The sequence below is a fragment of the Lithobates pipiens genome, unplaced genomic scaffold (genome assembly GCF_037356315.1).
Source record: "Lithobates pipiens isolate NorthernLeopardFrog02 unplaced genomic scaffold, aLitPip1_a1.2 Scaffold_16, whole genome shotgun sequence".
NCBI classification, from domain to species: domain Eukaryota; kingdom Metazoa; phylum Chordata; class Amphibia; order Anura; family Ranidae; genus Lithobates; species Lithobates pipiens.
The window spans coordinates 236,475,407-236,496,983 of record NW_027507748.1 but is presented as its reverse complement, the minus strand read 5'-3'; the positions used below and the strand labels follow the sequence as shown (position 1 = coordinate 236,496,983).

Below are 21,577 nucleotides of genomic sequence, written 5' to 3'. Positions count from 1 at the left end.
TCTCTCCCTCATCTCAATACACCACACAAGAAACGGCCGAGCCTCCTCTCCGCTGGCCGCACTCACCCTCGGCCAGTTGTATCACAGTCAGAGGGAGAGGGATAGCCAGCATCTCTCACTCCTCTCATTACAAGCTCCCAGCCCCGCCGGCGCCTGACCACATGTCCTCAGTGCACTCTGTGTACACCTCACACACTGCCGAAGTCCCTCCCGTCAGCCCACGTCGGCTCTCTCCCAGCCTAATTCACAGTACAGCTGTGTCTGGTTGTCAGCGGCCCTGCCAAACTGGTCCCAGGCGTCAATGAGGTAACGGAAGCAGGAAGCAGGAGACAGGGAGGGGAGAGAATGCCAAACTCACTCCTCGCTCACTCTCACCTGCATCTGGTCACGCCCCCCACCTGTTGGGTATCAATTTACTCAGCGTAATATTATCTTTCACGATATAGAAAAAAATTGGGCTAACTTTACTGTTGTCTTATTTTTTCTTTCAAAAAGTTTTTATTATCAATACACAGACTGAATATACAGTACATTGTTAATGTAGTTTCGGTATAACAGAATATAAAAAACAATAAAACAGAGAACAAGCGACATCATACTTAATAATACGGTACAGACAAGCACATGCGTATGCCGCTTAGAGTTGTGCGAGGAGTATCTACTGAAGCATATATCGAACAGAATTGAAACACTCCGATTGAATCGGAGTCAGCTAGCTTAGATACACTCTTCCTCTAAATTAGTTGTAAATAGAGGAGTAATGGTACTGCATGTACAAAAAGATTTCCATATAAGGAGAGGGGTGGAGAAGGAGAGAACAGCTAGAAGAAGACAGAAATACAGATCGGAAAATAGAATAAAGGGAAAGGGGAGAGAGAGCAGGAGAAAAGAAAAGAAGAGTCGGTCAACCGGTCCGCACAGACCCAGGCCTTCATACGTCTGAGGCCATCCCAATTTTGCAAATAACTTAGGGCTCGAATAGATAAGGGTCGAGATCTGGGGGTAGAAAGTGTTGTATCCAGGGCTGCCATATTTTATAGAATTGGGGCATACGATCAAGGAGTTTCGCCTCTGATTTAGAGTGAATCATGGCCCTTGTAACCCTATTCTTCATTTCCGCTACCGGGAGCGTGGGGGTTTTCCACGCCTTGGCAATAGTTTGTTTAGCTGCTGTGGTAAGTTGCAGAAATAAAGCCAATTGACTACGAGTGTAGTTACGGGGAGTAGAGTTGAGAAGGGCCAGCGAAGGGTCTGGTAAAATAGAGTGCCCCGTAAGGGTCGATGCTATCTGGAAGGCAGTTATCCAAAAACGCTGTGCTACTGGGCAAGACCACCATATGTGGAAATGTGTGCCCGCTGTGTTACAGCCCCTGAAGCATGTAGCGGGATATCCCGGAACAAACTTGGCAATCCTGGCTGGGACCAAGTACCAGCGCATAAGGACTTTATAATTAGCCTCAGAGGCTATAACATTCTGTGTTGCTTTATTTGTGTTAGTCCAGATTGTGTTCCATGTGTCTTCTCCGAGGTCTAGTCCGAAGTCTGCGGACCAGCCCCTAGTATAAGATGGGAGTGTTGTAAGGGGGGAGGAGAATTGAGTGTACAGTTGGGAGATAATGCCTGGTGTATGTGGGTCTGTTTCGCATATTTGCTCGTAAAAAGAGTTAGTATCATGGGGACTAACAGGTTTAGGGATTGAGTTGAGGAAATGGGCGATCTGAAGGTAACGAAAACATTCGCCATTAGGTAAGTGCGATTGGGCCTGGAGTGTAGGGAAGGACCTGACTTTGCCTTTGCGCATAAGGGTGCCAACTCGGTCGAGCCCTGCCCCAGACCAGGCCGTAAATAATCCAGGTTCAGAAAAGGCAGGGATAAATGATGGGTGGCCGATAATAGAGAGTAATGGTAGATGACGAGATTTAAGCCGGAAAGATTTGTGGGTCTCGTCCCAGACTCTGAGGGAGTGGGCTGTGATCGGATTACTAAGTCTGCTTCTCAGTGTAGGGGGGAGCCACAAGAGATTAGATATATTTATCGGAGAGGCGTCTATAGCCTCGAGGCTGACCCATATCGGTATCTCCGTTTTAGCGTGGTACAGGGTGAGTTGTGCAATTTGCGCTGCACAGTAATAGTGTCTAAAATTAGGTACTCCTAAACCACCCAATGATTTGTGGCGGTACATGGTGGCTTTAGTGACTCTAGGCCTAATTGTTCCCCAGATGTATTTGAAAACTTTACCTTGAACCAGTCGGTGAAAATATAGCGGGACACGGATCGGGAGGACTCGGTATAGATATAGTAGTTTAGGCAGCAGTGTCATTTTGACTGCCACTATGCGACCTAACCACGATACGCACAGTGGCTGCCAGGAAGATAGGAGACTAGTCAGCTTCCTAAATAGCGGGAGATAGTTATATTGGAACAAATGCAACGGATCTTTCGTGAGATGAACACCAAGATATGGGATAGAGGATGAGGACCATTGAAAAGGGAAATTGCTGCGAAGAAGATTAAGCACATCACTCGGCAGAGATACGTCTAGAGCTCTAGATTTGGCCTGATTGACCTCTAGGCCGGAAATAGCAGCGAACTGCTCCAGCAATTTACATAAATTAGGCAAGGTCGTATGAGGAGTTGTAACGAACAGCAAAGCATCATCGGCAAACAGACACAATTTATGTGTCGTGTTTGCTATCCCCAATCCCCGGATGTTCGGGTCTGCCCTAATTAAAGCAGCCAAGGGTTCGATAGCCAAGGCGAACAACAAGGGGGAGAGGGGACAGCCTTGTCTAGTTCCTCTCTGTATAGGAAAGCGTTCTGACTTAAAGCCAGCATAGCGTACACAAGCACAAGGCTGGGTGTATAGGGCTCCTATCCATTTGAGAAAGTGAGGACCAAATCCCCAATATTGAAGTATATATTGCAGGTATGGCCAAGAGACCGTATCAAATGCCTTACGTATATCCAGTGAGAGCAAATGCATGGGGATCTTACGAGCTTTAGCAATATGCTGCAGCAAGACGACCCTCTGGACATTATCGCTGGCTTGTCTCTTGGGGATGAACCCAACCTGGTCCTTATGTATCAGCTTCCCAATTACTGGATTGAGTCGTAGCGCTAGGACCTTAGCCAGAATTTTGACGTCAACATTGAGTAATGATATCGGCCTAAAGTTGGACCATATTGTTGAATCAGTGTTTGGCTTAGGAATCAGTGAAATAATAGCTGTCAGCGCATCTCTGCCGAAGGAATGTTGCTGGAGGAGAGAATTAAAAGATTTAGTTAAGAGGGGGGAGAGGGTGTGGGCAAATTTTTTGTAATATGATGCCGGTAAACCGTCGGGGCCGGGCCTTTTGTTAGGTTTAAGGGACTTGATAGTTGCAAGAATTTCTACATTAGATATAGGTTCTTCTATTGCTGAACGGTCAGTGCTTGAAAGGTTAGGGAGAGATAGCGGTTGGAGGAGGGAATTCGCCTGGGTGCTAGAGAAAGGCGTACCTGGTTCATAGAGTTTAGATAATCGAGTGCTAAATTCTGTTAAGATTTTCACAGGGTTATTGGTCATGCCACCCTGTGCCAGCCGAAGCTTAATAGGCTTAAAGGACCTATCAGGTTGCCGTAGGCGCAATGCCAAAAAGGTGCTAGGCTTATTCGCCTTTGTATAGAGTCTATGCGCCGATTTGTGGATAGACTTATCTGCCTCTTCAGCAAGCACAAGATCCAGGGCCAACTTGGCTTTATCTAGAGCAAGTCTGTTAGTCTCAGTGGGGTCAGACTGAAAGAGAAGAAAGGAACGCTGGTGGTCTTCCTCTAGCCGTTGTAATTGGGCCTGTCTAAATTTCTTAAGGTGAGAGGATACCGAAATAATTGTACCACGGATAACTGGTTTATGAGCTTCCCAGAGGAGGGTAGGAGATATTCCCGGGGTGTCATTAAAGGAAACATAGTCATTTAAGGCCGTCTGAATGTCTAGACAATATGATGGGTTAGAAAGCTGAATTTCATTTAAAGACCATGTCCTATCTGTGTTCTGTGGGATTATTGACGAAACTGTCGTGATCACCGCGCTATGGTCAGACCAGGATATCGGGTGTATGCGGGAGTGCAACAGAGTGGGCGCAGCAGCAAGTGGGATGAAGATGTGGTCAATCCTCGAGAAGGATTTATGTGGGTTTGAGTAAAAAGTATAGTTCTTTTTAAGGGGGTTGCATTCACGCCATGTATCGAGGAGCGTCGCGTGAGCAAGCTGCTTGCTTAGTCTTTTAGAGAGAGAAAAAATTTCTGACGAGTATGGGGACTTATCCAGGTGTGGATGCAGGACTAAGTTGGAGTCGCCGCATACGTACAGCGCTCCTCTAGCATGCGTCTGAATTATCTGTAGTAAATGTGAGAAAAAAGGGTTAGGGTTAGTATTGGGGGCGTAGTATGACACAAAGGTAACTTCCGTGTCCTGTATATGTCCCGAAACTAATAGGTAGCGACCTTCTGGTTCTCTTACTTCCGACGAGATAGAGAATAGAAGTGAATGATGGAATGCTAAGAGAACTCCTCTGTGCTTCGTGGAGGAGGAGGCTGTGTAGACTTGGGGGAATTTGGCGTTGAAAAATGTAGGTGTGGTACGGGCTGCAAAGTGTGTTTCTTGTAGTGCGACTACTTGGGCTTTCAAGGAGACAAAGGTTCTAAAGGCCTTAACTCGCTTGTTGGGGGAATTGAGTCCCTTCACATTGAGTGATAAGATACTCAGGGGGGCCATGAGATTTGGTAAAAATAAGCGAACGTTAGCTTACCCAGGGCTGCACGGACCGGTCGACCAGAGAAACAAGGGGGAGAGGATAGAGAGAGACCTGAAAGAACAAAGGTTAGAGTAGAGAGTAAAAAATAGCAAAGGTAAGAGGAGAAAAAGAGCGTTGCATGGGGCGGTGTGGGCCGAACCCAGCAACTAGGGGGAACGACAATCAACCTGCTGACTCGCCAGTCAACAGGGGGTCGCACCATCAGGAGGGGGAGCAGTGACAATTCACCGCTGCGAACCGGTAATGAAAAAACATACATTTGCAAAAAGATAACATAGTTAATGACAGAATACAATTCAATCATAAAGCAGGCTGAAAAGTCCAGGGGTATGGATTATGGAACTTAAAGGTTATCAAGTATTACTAGTAATATTATTTATTTTAAACCTTGTTGTTGTTCTGCCGGGATTTGGGAAATCACGGCAGCTCAAAAAATAGGAAGGTAAGGAGGGGACGGGGAACAGGGAAAAGCTGTTGGGGCGGGAGAAGGGAGCAGGGGGACATTACCATTCTGTAAGTAGTTAAAAATATATAAATAAACAAATAACTCGCGAGGAGACGATCAGGCCTGCGAGTCAGTGACTCGTCAAGCTTGGCCAGATCATCGGCCCGCGAGAAAATATCTAGGATGGTCAGAAGGTACAGCCATTACCGGTCTAACTTGGTCGCCAACTGTACCGTAGAACACATATAAAGCTGGACTGGTGTAGCAAATACTGTGGCGGCACAGAATAAAAGAAGACAATAAGGGCATCAAAACAGGTGAGCCCGATATAGTGCCCAATATATGCGTCAAAGTTAACATAAAAAAAAAAAAAAAAAAAAAAAGGGGGGGGGGTGGGAAGGCGAGTGGTTGGAGGGGTAAAGATGCGGATAAAGTACTTTGAAGAAAGTGGTAGTGGCTCAGTCTCGGATTTCTGCCTGGATCAGTATAGGCCTGCAGGCCTGTGCTCAAATAACGTGAGTCTCGTGGTGAGTTCAAATTACGACATTAAAAATTGGAGAGAGAAAAAAAGGAAGAAGCAACTGTACAGAAGGGGATCAGCGAGGTATGAATACCTTTGGGCTAGGATAACTCAGTCTAGAAGAGGATTTAGGGGTGCCTCGCCGAGGCTCAGATACGCCAGGGAGATCCTGCCGATTCCTCCTCGGGGTAGCCATGTTAGGATAGGGTGTAGCTCGTGCCGGGGTTCGAGGCACCACTGCTCCTACTGTAGGGGGTGGGGCTGACGGAGCCAGTTGGAGGCTCTCTAAGAGGGCTTGAAGAGTCGCTGGCGTAGAGCAGATATGTTGCTGTCCCTGGTATGCGAAGTAAAGAGCAAACGGGAACCGCCATGCATACTTAATTTGATGCTGTTGAAGGATTAGCAACTGTGGCTTCATTGCACGTCTCTTTGCAATTGTTAGTGGGGCTAAATCTGTGAACAGCTGGTAGGAATGGCCCTGGAACTGAAGGTTATTCTTTTCGCGGGCTATAGACATGAGTTGCTCCTTCGTTCGGAAGTAATGTAGCTTAACGATAATGTCGCGGGGTGGTCCGTCCGCTTGGCGCCTAGTGGGTGCCCTGTGGATACGATCGAATTCTAACCGTTCGATCGGAATAGAGGGGGATAGCTCTTGGAACAAAGCCGTCGTAAATGACTGGAGGTCGTCGACTGATTCAGGAATACCTCTCAAACGAAGGTTCGATCGACGCGAACGGTTCTCGGTATCTTCCAGTCGGGACAGCAGAGCAGCATTTTCCTCCCGGAGAGCCTCCTGTTCTTGTGCCAATTCACGCAAATTGAGCTCGGTGTCATCGGCCCTGGTTTCCAAGTCCGCCGTACGTTGACCCAGCTCACGAATTTCTCAGGAAAGTCTATCAGTGATCTGATCCGAAGTTGTCTTCAGCGCTTTCTTAAGCATTAGGTCCATATGTGCCAGAAAATCGGCCTGAGACATGCCATATACCGGTGGCGTTGGGGAGGCCGGAGATTCAGGCCTCTCACCTTCCTCCTCGCTACTGCTACCATGATCTCGAGGTAGGCCTTGTAGTTGCGCGGCAGCAAGGGCCTTCGCCGCCATTTTAGAGGTGGCGCGCGCTAGGGCCTCTTTAATGGGTTTCTGCTTTTGCTTCCCTCGCTGGCCTGTAAGAACCATCCCGGGTGAGGGGCAGTGGAGTACCCGAGGACCGGAGCAGATTCGGAGATCGTTAGCAGCGAAATACAGCGTTTTATGTACCGGTTCAGCAGCGGTGAGTGCGGAGCTCTAGTGACTTGCGTCCGCCATGCTGAGCTCCGCGCATGCGCCCCCTGTTGTCTTATTTTTTAACTAAAAAAATTGTATTTTTTCCCCAAAAATTGCGCTTGTAAAACCGCTACTCAAATACAGTGTGACATAAAGTATTGCAATGACAGCCATTTTATTTTCTAGGGTGTCTGAAAAAATATAAATAATATGAAAATATATGTATAATGTTTGGGGGTTAACCAAAAAAACAAACAAAAAATGATTTTAACTTGTAAACAACAAGTGCCATAAAAGAGGCTCAGTCCTAAAAGTGGTTTTAAGCCCACAAAAAAAAACAAAAAAAAACCCTGCAAGACAAAGGCATAATGAGCTAGTATGCATAGCATACTAGCTCATTAGTAAATAATTACCTTAGCTCGAAGCCCCTGTGGTGGTCCCAATACACTTCTCCGGCTGACAACATTGCTTCTGGTAGTTACTCCTGAGTATCGTGGGCTCCAGCGTTGTGATTGGCCGGAGCTGCCGGTAACGGCATACTAGCTGAACCAATAGCACGAACATGCCATTGCTTCAGTGCCCATGTGCCAATGACGTCAGCACGTACTGATACAGGGGATCTCTTAAACCGTGCAACCACTATCAGTGATTAAAACATTACCTTTTCAGCAGTTGAAGATTCTCATTCTCCCTTTTAACTGTGCGAGAAAAACATGGGATTATGGGTAAACCTTATGTAGCAGCCATATCCCTTGGGGGGGTGGCCTTAACTTTTGGGCTTACCGGTTACCCCTGCTTGGCTTGTTCTTCCATGTCTATGTGTTCCCAGAGTTCGTACCCAACAACCTTGGATGCTGACACCAATAAAGTCCTTTTGAAAGGTTTTTATTTGCAGGGGTAACATCCAACAAACACAATCTCGTATGGGAACAGAGGGCAATGGTGAAAGAACTCAGGCACCTTGAACTGCAAATATCACAAAGTCTCTAGTACCACCCAGAGAGTAGCCACTCGCAACTGGGCACTTCAAGGCTGAACAAATCTCTAGCCAGAGATTATGGCAATCAGCCCTTTGACTCAGAACTTGTGAAATCTCTGACATTGAACAAGTTGTAACTTGCTCAACAAAAAAGACTTGACTCCAGGAACAGTTCACCAATAAACCTCGGATCTGGCAACGTTAGGTCTTTTCCTTGTGCAATGGTAGTAATGAGGTATATGGCACTCTCTTTATCTGGTCTGCATATCACAACTAGGGATGAGCTTGGTGTTCGATTCGAATGCATGTTCGACTCGAACATCGGCCAATCGTCTGTTCGGCGAATTCAGAACTTTGTGGACCGTTCGCACCAAATTCGTGTGGCACGAATGGCCCACAATGCACTATGCCATCGCAGTGAATTGCTGGTTCATGATTGGCCAAGCATGCACTGTGACCCCGCATGCTTGGCCAATCATAGCGCCGGCAGCGAGGAGAGCCATAATTGGCCACAGGCAGGATGCCTGTGGCCAATTATAGCTCAGGGGGTTTAGTACATGCCCCACACTATATAAGGCCACCAGCGTGGCGGCCTTGTGTAGTGTGTTGGTGTGCAGGGAAAGAGATAGATAGACAGGGACAGTTTGTTCTATTCTCAGCCATCTGCAGGAGTTAGTGGGTGTTGTGTGCCTCCAGCGCAGTATACACCTGTATCTACCCTCTATTGCTGTTGCTCTCTAATACAGCCATCTGCAGGAGTTAGTGGGTGTTGTGTGCCTCCAGCACAGTATACACCTGTATCTACCCTTAATTGCTGGTGTTCTCTAATACAGGCATCTGCAGGAGTTAGTGGGTGTTGTGTGCCTCCAGCAAAGCACAGTATACACCTGTATCTACCCTTTATTGCTGGTGTTCTCTAATGCCGCGTACACACGGTCGAACTGTTTGACGTACTTAGTCCGTCATACAATCCGACGGACAATCCGTCGTACTTTCCACTGAACGGACTTGACCACACACGGATGCACAAACAGTCCGTCGAAAGCTTGCGCGATGACGTGTACAGCACGTACGACGGGACTAGAAATAGGAAGTCCAAGACACAGCAAAGCACCCTTCCGCCGTGTAAATCCTTTCTGGGCATGCACCATTCTTAGTCCGTCGAACTAGCATACTGACGACCGTATTGTCCGCTGAAACCAAAGTACGACGGACAGATTTTTGGAAAATCCGAAATTCTTAGTACTCCGGACTGCACGCTGAAAAAGTCCGCTGAAGCCCACACACGAGCGGATTGACCGCTGAAATGTGTTTCAATGGACTAAGTACGTCAAACAGTTCGACCATGTGTACGTGGCATAATACAGGCATCTGCAGGAGTTAAAGTTGGTGTTCTGTGCCTCCAGCACAATAGACATCTGAAGATACCCCTTATTGCTGGTGTTGTCTGTTGCATAGCTTGCATATTGGCCTTTAAAATTAGCACTTTTGATTTCGAATGTTCGAGTCCCATAGACTTTAATAGGGTTCTAAAGTTCATACGAATTTTCAGTCCGTTCAAATGTTCTGGTCCGAACTGGGGGGTGTTCGGCTCATCCCTAATCACAACCCTGTCACAACTTTTGGGCTTACCGGTTACCTTCGCTTGGCTTGTTCTTCCACGTCTAGGGGTTCCCAGAGTTAGTACCCAACAACCTTGGATGCTGACACCAATAGAGTCCTTTTGAAAGGTTTTTATTTGCCGGGGTAACATCCAACAAACACTGTCTCGTATGGGAACAGAGGGCAAGGGTGAAAGAACTTAGGCACCTTGAACTGCAAATATCACAAAGTCTCTAGTACCACCCAGAGAGTAACCACTCGCAACTGGGCACTTCAAGCTGAACAAATCTCTAGCCAGAGATTATGGCAATCAGCGCTTTGACTCAGAACTTGTGAAATCTCTGACCTTGAATAAGTTGTAACTGAAAGTGAACAGGAACCTTTTTCCTCAGTACCTGGAACATTCTCTGTCTCCTTGACAGTACTGAAAAAAGCCTAAATTCGTCAGTGTCCTTCACAACTCAGCAACCAGGCACTTCTCAGGATGCCAGCTTGTTGGCCCTCCTCTGAAGAGTCCTCCCCCGGTCACTTACACGAGCTGCGGTGCCCCACCAAGCAAGAGCACACCCCTACACCATCAATCCTCCCTCAGTTACTGTGCCTCGGACCAGCAGGTTCTGAGACTCAGGAACAGACAGACCCTTCCCCCCAGACCAGGCGGGTCTATTGGGGCCAACCAACCGAAGCATGTTGCGAAGCGACGAACGTTCCCATGACTGGGACCCCTCGCGGGGCTATCCGGTCCAGAATTAGGAACAGACCGCTAGGGCCTCACGAACGAAACCCGGAACACGTGACTTCAACACCTTAAGTACCCTTCCCCAGACTCCTCAGCAGGGCCCGGTGCACCTACTGATTGGCTCCAGGGAAGCTGATACCTAAAATGTCCAACCAGGCCTGGTTCTGAGCCTGTCATGTGCACCTTACTGTACACATGACCAGGCAGAGACTCTAACACAGCACCACCAAACTGATGTCAAAGTTAAACCTACACAATTAACCCTCAGAACCCCTTTACTGTTCTGAGGAAAAAACTAAATTTGTACATGAATGACACTTTGTCCAAAGTGTCACCGCTACACTTATATGCCCATAAACCCATAAACCCATGTACAGTATTTCCTTGTAATTAATAGAGCTGGGCTGGAAGGGAGCATGTGTCTTTTATTGGCACTGCGAGCTGATCCTCTCAATCTGTTGCAGAGTGTGCCCGGTTGTATTTAAAATGGCGGCTCTGTATGTAGCTTCTGACAGGCTGCAAAAGGAGCCCCGTATCTCCGGAACCATGGGTTCTAGGAGCCCCAAATTTTGATCAATGGTGGTGTAGGTCTTCGGGGTCTCTACGATCCTCAAACTTTATAGTTTTTTTTGTTTTTTTGTGAAAAAAAAACAAAACTGTAGCTGCTGACTGAAAAATGAGTCACTTACCTGTCCCACCATCCAGCAGTGTGCTTACCCCAGCCAGTCGCACCCACTATCTTCATTCCTTGGCACCTGCATCTTCACTATTGGCACCCGGCAGTGACAGCTTGGGGCTGCGCATCGTGACTGGTTGATACAGTCTTCTGGGACCTGTCAGTGTCTCAGAAGACTGCAGGGGGAGGGAGGAGAACTTCCATTTCTGATTGCCTAGGCAGTTGGAACGGAAGTAGGAGTGAGTACCTGGCAAAATCGTGTACTACCCCCCCCCCGCCCACATTCCTGAAAAGTGGCAATTCTTTAAGAGGAGTGGGGGACAAGTCCTTAAAGCGGAACTTCCCCTTTTGGGTGGAGCTCCGCTTTAAGAAAAATACCATTTGTAAATATGTAACAATGTAATATTATCCTAACGACAGAATGAAATAATACTTAACTAGGGTTTTTACACTGCTACAAAAGACACTGCCTGCTATGCAATAAAATCTAAAAAAAAGCAGGAGACCCTTTTTCCTGGTGGTTTGTTGGTTGGTTTGCATCTTTTCTTTTGCATACAAACTATCATCAGATGTTTAGCTGAAGTATGATAGCAGTATATAAACCCACATGTGACTTTGGGTTCTGGGGTGCTTTGCGTAATGAGAATAGACATTGGAAAAAAAGTAACAGGAAAATAAATAAAGCAGTAATTTCTGCTATCATGGAAGTAGGCAGCATATTTACTAGTAGACCTGTCTAATTGCAGGGATATGCAATTAGCGGACCTCCAGCTGTTGAAGAACTAGAAGTCCCATGAGGCATAGCAAGACTCTTGACAGCCACAAGCATGACACCCAGAGGCAGAGGCATGATGGGACTTGTAGTTTTGAAACAGCTGGAGGTCCGCTAATTGCATATCCCTGCAGTACAGCATCTGAAAGTTTATAGCCTTGTTATACATCGATCAAATTGTGAATTAGGTTTACTATGCAAATTTATGCTCTGCTACAACAGCTAATTTCAAATACTGCTGTTTTCTCTTTTATTTAATCCAGGTAGAACATGTGGTAATCCTGGGGAAGTGGAAAATGGAGATATGACAGCTGATGACTTTTATTTTGGCTCTAGAGTTACATATTCTTGCAACCCAGGGTAAGATTTGAATTGACAATCAGTAAACAAAGTCATATAAATATCCTTTATAGCTGTGCTAACTTTACCTCACTTCAGCAAAGTATAATATTGTAGTGCAGTGCCCATTTACTCACCATTATGCTGTGTACACACGACCGGACTTTTCGTCAGCAAAGGTCTGACGGATTTGTTCTGTGTGGGCTCCATAGGACCTTTGCTGTCCAAAAATCCGATGGACTTTAGAAATAGAATGTTTCAAATTTTTCCGCCGAAACTCTGCCGGACCCAGTTCCTATGGAGAAATCCGCTCGTCTGTATGCTAGTCCAATAGACGAAATCCGACGCTAGGGCAGCTATTGACTAGTAGCTATGAACTTCCTTATTCTAGTCCAATCATACGTCATCACGTTCGAATCCATCAGACTTTGGTGTGATTGTGTGTGGCCAATCTGTTCATTCGGAAAGTCCGTTGGAACTCTGCCAAAAGTCCACTGGGATGACCCTCGGACCTAGTCTGACAGAAAGTCCGGTTGTGTGTACGTGGCATTAGAGTTGAACCGAACACCCCTCGGTTCAGTTTGCAACAGAACTTCCGAACATGTAAAGAGTTTGGACCCAAGTGCCAACTCTATCAACCACTTACCGACCGCCTTTTGTACATATACATCGGCACTTTGAAGAGGGATATCTCGGTAACGGCAGCAGCTGCTGCCTCAACCGAGATATCCATCTTTACAGGAGGCAGTCGTGTTTACGATAATGGTGGTCTCTGCAGCGGGTTCGCGCGAAGATCACCATTATCGGCGGCGGGAGAGGGGCCACCCCCCTCCCGCCGCTCTCCCGCTCCCTCCGCCGCTTACCAGAGCCGTCGGTAGCGGCGGAGGCAATCGGGTCCTTTTCCGTGCTAGGTATGGAGACGAGTGAGGCTAAGATGGCCCCCACTCATCTCTATACCATGGGGGGGGGGGGGAGGGGAGCAATGTCAAAACGTCACTTCCGCCCATACCTCTTAAAGGAACATTATTTTCAATTTTTCTTTTATTGCATTTAAGTCCAAATATGAGATCCAAGGACTTTTTGAACCCAGATCTCATATTTAAGAGGACCTGCCATGCTTTTTTCTGCTACAAGGGATGTTTACATTCCTTGTAATAGGAATAAAAGTGATCCATTTTTTTAAACAGTGTAAAAATAAATAAAATCAAGTAAAATAAATAAGATTTTTTTTTTTAAAACACCCCGCCCCAACGAGCTTGCGTGCAGAAGCGAACGCATACATGAGTAGCGCCCGCATATGAAAACGGTAGTCAAACCACACATGTGAGGTATCGCCGCTATCGGTAGAGCAAGAACAATAATTCTAGCCATAGACCTCCTCTGTAACGCAAAACATGCAACCTGTAGAATTTTTTAAATGTCACTTATGGAGATTTTTGAGGGTAAGAGTTTGACGCCATTCCATGAGCGGGCGCAATTTTGAAGCATGATATGCTGGGTATCAATTTACTCGGCATAACATTATCTTTCACAGTATAACTGGGCTAATTTTACTGTTTTTCATGCAAATACGGTGTGAAAAAAAGTATTGCAATGACCGCCATTTTATTCTCTAGGGTGTTTGGGGGTTCTAAGTAATTTTATAGCAAAGAAAACTGTTTTAAACATGTAAACACCTAGTCTGAAAAAGAGGCCTGATTAAAGTCTATGGGACCCAAACGTGAAAAATAAAAAATACCCATTTTGAAGGCTTATATGCAAGTTATTGACCATAAAAAGAGTATGGGGGCCTGGGTACTGCCCTGGGGGACATGTATCAATGCAAAAATGTTTTTTTAATGATGCTTAGAGTAAAACAATAACAATGAAAAATTCCTTTAAAAATAGTGTCTGTGGGGTCCCCTTAGTCTGCCTGTAAAGTGGCGCATCTGTACCATGTATAGAATCTCCTGCAGCAAAACTGACATATATAAATAAAAAAAATGACATTTACTCTAAATTGCCAACAATACAATACCATCGCTGTAAAAACAAAAATGGTATAAAAAAATGGTGTGAGGGTCCCTCCCCAATCCATACCAGGCCCTTTGGGTGACAGGGAGTAAATGTAATTTACACTTTATTAAATAGGCAAAAAGTTAGGAGCAGTAATGCAAAACATTTTCAGGATGGCAAAAAAGAAAAACAAGAGTACACTACAGAATAATGAAAGCTGTGCAAAAATAGACTCTTTACAGCAATATCTCTGTGACTGAATGGGGATAACATGTGGCTGCCTACCATAGTCTCTATAAGACTCTATAACAACAGAGGGTCATGCTCAGAATAACTACTTTCATTAAAACAGTACAGAACACAACAAGTAGTGAAGTCCAGGGTAGCTCTGGTAGCACAAGAGAACAGCTGGAGGGATCGAGGGCCCAAGGATTAAGCACAATTCAACTGGAACTAGAGTACTCTGGTATTAATCAAGGATGGGCTTTCCCGTTGACAGGTGAATGAAAAAAAAAACATTGCCGGCAATAGAAAAAATAGTGTGGCCCTCTCCCCCCCCAATCCATACCAGGCTCTTTAAGTCTGGTATGAATTTTCCGAGCATGCAGCCTGGCAGGCCAGGAAAGGGGGGGCAAGCTTCCTCCCTCCCTTCTGAACCATACCATGCCACATACCCTAAACATGAGGGGTGCTTTGAGACGGGGGGCTCTGCCCCCCTACTCCAGAGCACCTTGTCCCCATGTTGATGGGGACAAGGGCCTCTTCCCCTGGGCTGTGGTTGTGGGGGTCTGCAGGCAGGGGGCTTATCGGACTATGGAAGCCTCCTTTAACAAGGGGGCCCGCAGATCCCGCCCCCCCCATGTGAATGAGTACCACTACCCATTCACAAAAAAGTGTCAAAAATAAATAAATATACAAACACAATTTTTGACTATTCCTTTATTAAAAATTGAAAAAAAATGTCCTCCTGTGTAGATCCATCATCAATCACGCCACTCTCCACCACCATCGGAACCGAAAAAAGAAAAAAATATGCTCCACCCACAAGTGTGCTTGCGCTGCCACCTGGCAGTTCTTATATAGTTAAGGGTGGCACCACCCTGTGTGACGTCACTAATCTGTGCATGATAGGTCGATGACGTTACATGGGGCAGTACCACCAGGTGATGTCGCCAGATTGCTCCTTACCTATTTAAGAACTGTCAGATGGCAGAGCAGGCGGAATGTTTTTTTCTCCTTTTTCGGATCCAGAGGTGGTGGCGGGCGTTGTGATTGACGATGGATCTACATTGGAGGACATTGGTTTTTTATTTTTAATAAAGGAATTGTCAAAAACTTAGAGGTACTCATTCATATGGGGGGAGGGGGCTGAGATCCGGGAGCCTCCTGCCCGCAGACTCCCCTGCCCCAAAGCATCCCCATGTTGAGGGCATGTGTCCTGGTATGGTTCAGAAGGGGGGGATATTTGCTCACCCCCTCCCTTTCCTGACCTGCCAGGTTGCATGCTCAGATAAGGATCTGGTATGGATATTGGGGGGGAGTTTAAAAAAATTGTAATGGGCTACCCTTAAAATCCATACCAGACCTAAAGGGCCTAATTTGGATTGGAGGGGGGACCCACTCCATTTTATTTTTTTCACATTTTCTATTGCTGGCAATGGTTAGTTTTTTTCATCCCGTTGACAGCTGATGACTCACCTGTTGTTCAGGACACAGCGGCTGGCTTCCCAGCCCTCTCCTTAACAACCAACTATTCACTCTGCCCTGATTAGGCAAAGCTTTACCCAATCAGGGCTTAGAATGCACTGTGCCCCACAAATCCGGATGTTCACTGAACAAGTTCCGGTCCAACTTGTGCTCAGTCTGAACTGTTCACCCAACACTACTCACCATGATGCAGGTGTAGGCTCCTTTAACTTTCCCACAACTCCTGTGGTACCTGGACTTGTCCAGGGAAGAGAAGTTGCTCAGTTTTCCTCCTCTAGAAGCTCAGAGAGACCACACCTGATGAGCTGGGAGAGTGATCTACTACCAGTTCCAGTTGAATTGTGCTTAGTCCTTGGGCCCTCGATCCCTCCAAAAGCTACCCTGAACTTCACTACTTTCTGTGTTCTGTACTGTTTTAATGAAAGTAGTTATTCTCAACAAGATTCTGTTGTTATACAGTCTTGTAGAGACTATGCTATGCAGCCACATTGCTGCAAAAAGTCCGTTTTTATGCAGCTTTCATTATTCTGCAGTGTACTCTTGTTTTTCTTTTTTGCCATCCTGAACCTGTTTTGCATTATTGCTCCTAAGTTTGTACCTGTTTAGTAAACTCGAAATTACATTTACTCCCTGTCTGGTCATTCAGCCGATTACCTATTCTGTTAAAATATTTTTGAAATGAGATTAGAAGTCTTCCTCCAAAGTAAACCACGTTTATGGCAGAGGTGTCTAGAAGGGGAATAAAAATACACTATTTGATACATTGTGCAGATCCTTAAAGAGTTATTTCACTCTCTGTGTAATTTTTCCCCCGCTTACCCGATTTACTGCTCTGCTTTAGCTCACCAAAAGCAACAAACACTGGGTCCAACACTACCATTTTCTTTGCTGATGTCATCAGGAGGTCAAATATCTCTGCCACTTGATAACATTCATTGTGTTCTATATATGCCTTCTGGGATGCGTTACATGGATATCCCTGGAGGCTTTGGGCACACGCAGAACATTCTTGCCTAGGCAAGAAGGGAGGAAGTGCGGGCTGCGCTCTCTCGAGAAAGGTATTCCTACTAAAATTAAAAAATTATTGCAATCTTCTGAAAGATGATGGTGGGGGGGGGGGCAAGATTATTTCAAATCGTAGTTTTTGATTGAAGGTCTGCTTTAAAATCTTCCCTCAATAAGCAAAATGCTAAAAAAAAGTATGTGCAATGAAATGATTAGCTACTTCACAGGTTTAAAGGGCTAGTATACAGCTATTCCAACCTGTTTCTGCAGTGGAGAATGACACTGAGCAACAGTTTTTGAGTATGCTTGGTTGTAGGGGTTCCCGCAAAGCTTTACAAATAAGGATGACTGTTTTTTGAAAAGTTCCAATAAAATCAAGAAAGATTTCACCACTAAAACTGAATGACTACCATTGTTTTGAGATTGACTGTGTCACTGTTTTATGATTTTTCTGTTACAGTATTTAGCCACTGGAATCTGTTTCCATATTTGAAAAACTGGCTTAAAATGGTTTTAAAGGCTCCAGGTTTTTTATCTTCCTGCAGGAAGGAAAAAAACCTTCTGTGTGCAGCAGAGCAGCCCCCCCCCAATACTTACCTGAGCCCCATCTCGTTCCATCAATGTGCAGGAGAGCCTCTGCTCTCCAGGGACTCTCCCCCCTCATGGGATTGTAGGTCACACTTATATATATATACCGTATTTGCCGGCGTATAAGACGACTGGGCGTATAAGACGACCCCCAACTTTTCCAGTTAAAATATAGTGTTTGGGATATACTCTCCGTATAAGACTACCCCTCTGGTACTGTACTGTAGATACTGCTGCTGTACTGTACTGTAGATACTGCTGTACTGTAGATACTGCTGTACTGTAGATACTGGTGCACTGTATATACAGGTATACCGGTAGATATTTTACTGGTACTGTATGTGGTATAATAGCCACCTTACCAGCGATTTGCTGGTTGCTTTAAACAAATGATAGTCTGATTGGTCAGCTCTCCCTGCCTGCCCAGCCCTCCCTGTCTCCAAGACTAATGCAAAACATGCCCTTTTCACTTGTCTGGCCCGCCCTTGTATCCTATTACCATACATCTGCCTCTCAGAACTACCACATGCGCGCCTGCTCCTCTTCGCTCCAGTCCTCAGGACCGAAAGGTCGTCAGAGAAGAGGTATAGTAATAGGATAGAAGGGCGGGCCAGACTGGTGAAAGAGGCGTGTTTTGCATTGTTTTGCCGCTGTATGTCTTTTTTTTTTTCCGGCATCCCAGACGCCTGCAGCTTGTAGCTTGCATACAGGGCGGATGCGACGGCAGCCGTGGCATTTTGGAGCTCCCTCCATGGCGATTGCAGAAGTTTCCAGTCCACCCTATAAGATGACACCCGGCGTATAAGACGACCCCCGACTTTTGAGAAGATTTTAATGGGTTAAAAAGTCGTTTTGTACGCCGGAAAATACGGTATATATATATATATATATATATATATATATATATATATATATATATATATATATATATATATATATTAAACACAATACAACAAATTGGTGTTTAAAATGGCCTTGGCACCTTTATTGGTATAAATAAATCAAATAACTTTATTCAAATGAAACAGTGGAAGAATAAATAAATTATATTTAAAATTTAAAAAACTCGCTCAGTCATAGAACTTGAGCGATAAATGAATCAATTTATAAAAACAAAGTCGCACCAGCCGGGTTTGTTGGAAACAAAAGTGGCTACCCCAGCACCGCGGCTTGTTCAATGCAATTTTGAAGACCTAAATGAAAGATGTCAAAACCAACATCTGAAAGGTGTACACCATCCTGTCTATATAGACCAGGAAAACTTTCTTCCAAATCAACATGACGGAAAGGGATCCCCCCAATCCCTGGCAGGAACTTCTCAATCGAGTGATTAATTCTTTGTTTAATTTTTCAAGCGGTCTACCGCTCTGCGAATACAACCAAGGTAAGCAAGAAATCATTTCAGAGAAAATAATACAAGTATTAGGAAAAGCTAACTTCAAACAATATAAATATTGTTTCATTAAAAACATCAATTCCAAAGTTTTTTGTTTACCAACATCGTTACCACCGAGGTGCAGAATTAAAACAGATGGAGAAGGCCAAGAAAGAAACAGATCAGAAAGATGAAAGAACAAATCATTCCATTGCAGACCACGGATGCCCTTCCAAAGCATATGAAATTTATCCGAAGGTAAAGAAAGGTTGGGACCATAGCAGCGTTTTGAAGCTCTTTTATGAGCTAAGTATATAAAAGAATGGCCAACTATCCATACGAAAGATTTAGCACATAAAAATTAATGAGATAAATTAGGTCAAATGTAAATGTTAAATCTACTAGACTCCCATCTACCTAATCTCATAATGACTGTATCATTAAGGCCCAATCTAGCAGCTTCTGTAGCGGCTCCAATCCTAAAAGAATGGGTAGAAAATTTAAATTGGGAAAGACCTAGATGAGAAAAACACTGCTTCAAAACTACAGAGAAAACTGCAGGAAGGAAAAAAACCTTCTGTGTGCAGCAGAGCAGCCCCCCCCCAATAAAATTTAAATTGGGAAAGACCTAGATGAGAAAAACACTGCTTCAAAACTACAGAGAATTTAAATTTTGTCATAGGGGAAGAATCCACATGTACAAAAAAATGATGCTCAAAAGCCGGTCTGACTTTCATATATTTTTTGAGAATTAAATGGGGGGCAAAGGATGGAGTCACCACATGCAAATAGATTGAGCCACCGGCCTTTACCTGTTTGATCCATTTTAGACTTTTTAACAAAAATAAGCACCAAAATAGAAACTTCTGATAGATGTAAACCTTCCACACTGTGTTTGTTATTTGGCAGCATCTCTGAAATACGAAAAGCTGCAAAAAAACATTAAAACAAAAGCAGCATGAAATAATAGAGCCTCATAAACTGAAATGCAGACAAAGGAAGTAACCAAACACAGCCTGGATAAATTATCTAAAGTAATCGGCCTACACATATGCGTAGGGTATACGCAGCGGTACTCAACCAGATGTACACGAGGCAAAAGCTGTCTGAAACGGGCCATCTGGAATCGAGATAAGGCATCAGCGATGACATTAAGCTTACCCGGTACATGTTTTGCCTTAACCCAAATATTTAATTTTAAACATAAAAGGACTAAATAATGTAAACGTTTTATGACTAATAAGGACTTAGAAGAAAGGCAGTTTAAAGCAAATAATACACCTTTTAATCTGTATTAATAATAATGCGTTTGTTAGCGAATTGCTTACCCCAAATCTCCAAGGTAACCACGATTGGAAATAGTTCCAATAAAACTATGTTTTTTGTCTATTTTTTTGAAACCCAAAAGGAGGGCCATGAACCCAAACACCAATGAGACCGAAAAATGGCAGCAAATCCGTGAGAGCTAGCAGCGTCTGTAAATAGCTCTAAATCTGATGCAAATATGAACTCTTCCTGAAAAAAGGATCTGCCATTGTAATCTTGAAGAAATTGAGACAAGACTAATAAGTTATCTTTAAAATCACAAGTCAACCTTATATGAGAGAAAGGTGATTTAAGACCCGACATAGCTAAAGATAATCTTCTGGAAAAAATTATTCTCATAGGCATTATGCATGTAGCAAAAGCCAGAAGACCCAAAAAGGATTGAAGTTCTTTAAGTAGGATCTTATTCCGCCGCAAAAAGAAGAAAATTTGGGATTGAAGCCTGCAAATTTTAACTGCAGGTAACAGAAAATAATAGAATATAATAATAATATAATAATAATAATAATAATAATAATATAATAATAGGTAATAGAAAAGTGTCAATTTTAATACCCAAAAATTCAATAATATGAGATAGAAAGGAAGTCTTTTCAACTGCTAACGGAATACCAAAATATTTGGCTATGAGGAAAAATTAATTCAGAATTAACTAGCAAACTATAGAATTTGGGGGACCAATAAAAAGGAAGTCATCCAGGTAATGAATTATCTCAGGATGACCAGATTCAAACATTAATACCCACTGCAGAAATGAAGCAAAAATGTCAAAATAGTAGCATGACAGGGAGCAACCCATAGGGAGGCATTTGTCATAGAAAAAATATCCATCAAAGCAAAAACCCAAGGAATTGTAAGAATCTGGGGCAATGGGTAATAATCTAAAGGCTGACTGGATGTCAGCTTTAGCTAATATCGCACCCCGACCAAACGTTCTAATAATTTGGATAGGGTCATCAAAAGTTCCATATTTTCAGAAACAGATGATGGGTCAATTTCATCATTCAGAGAATGACCTAACGTAAATGAGAGATGGTAGATAAGACAATAAGCGTTAGGTTCTTTTTTAGGGACTAAACCTAAAGGCGAGACTCGAAAGTTAATAAATGGAGGAGATATGAAAGGGCCTGCAATTCTATTAGCAGAAATTTCTTTCAATAATTTATCCCTTACAACCTGCAGAAAATCTTCAAATATTAATTGAGCTTTCTCACTGGTGTGCAGGCTTTTTGAATGATCTATATGGACTTGGTTACTAGCAGACCTTTTAAAACATTTCACTACTGGGTGATTACCAAAACAAAAAGAACATTCATGTCGATAACGACATGAATTTAACCACTTACACTGGGCCTCATTGAATGCATAACACATACCCTTCTTATAAAATGAATTTGGAGTATTCAAATTTGAGGTTGTGGTCTAGCAAAAACAGGCTTCTGAAGAATGATAAGG

At 44.2% G+C, this 21,577-nt stretch overlaps 1 protein-coding gene across 7 annotated transcripts in view; it reads left to right on the top strand.

Annotated features, from left to right (window-relative positions):
- LOC143982461 (C4b-binding protein alpha chain-like) overlaps positions 1-21,577 on the top strand; it is a 505,748-nt gene that overhangs the window by 191,781 nt on the left and 292,390 nt on the right. For all 7 annotated transcript variants that reach the window (XM_077481187.1, XM_077481191.1, XM_077481190.1 and 4 more), the window contains one exon: positions 12,051-12,147. In XM_077481187.1, coding sequence (XP_077337313.1) covers positions 12,051-12,147 — 97 coding nt within the window. The remainder of the gene's footprint in view (positions 1-12,050; positions 12,148-21,577) is intronic.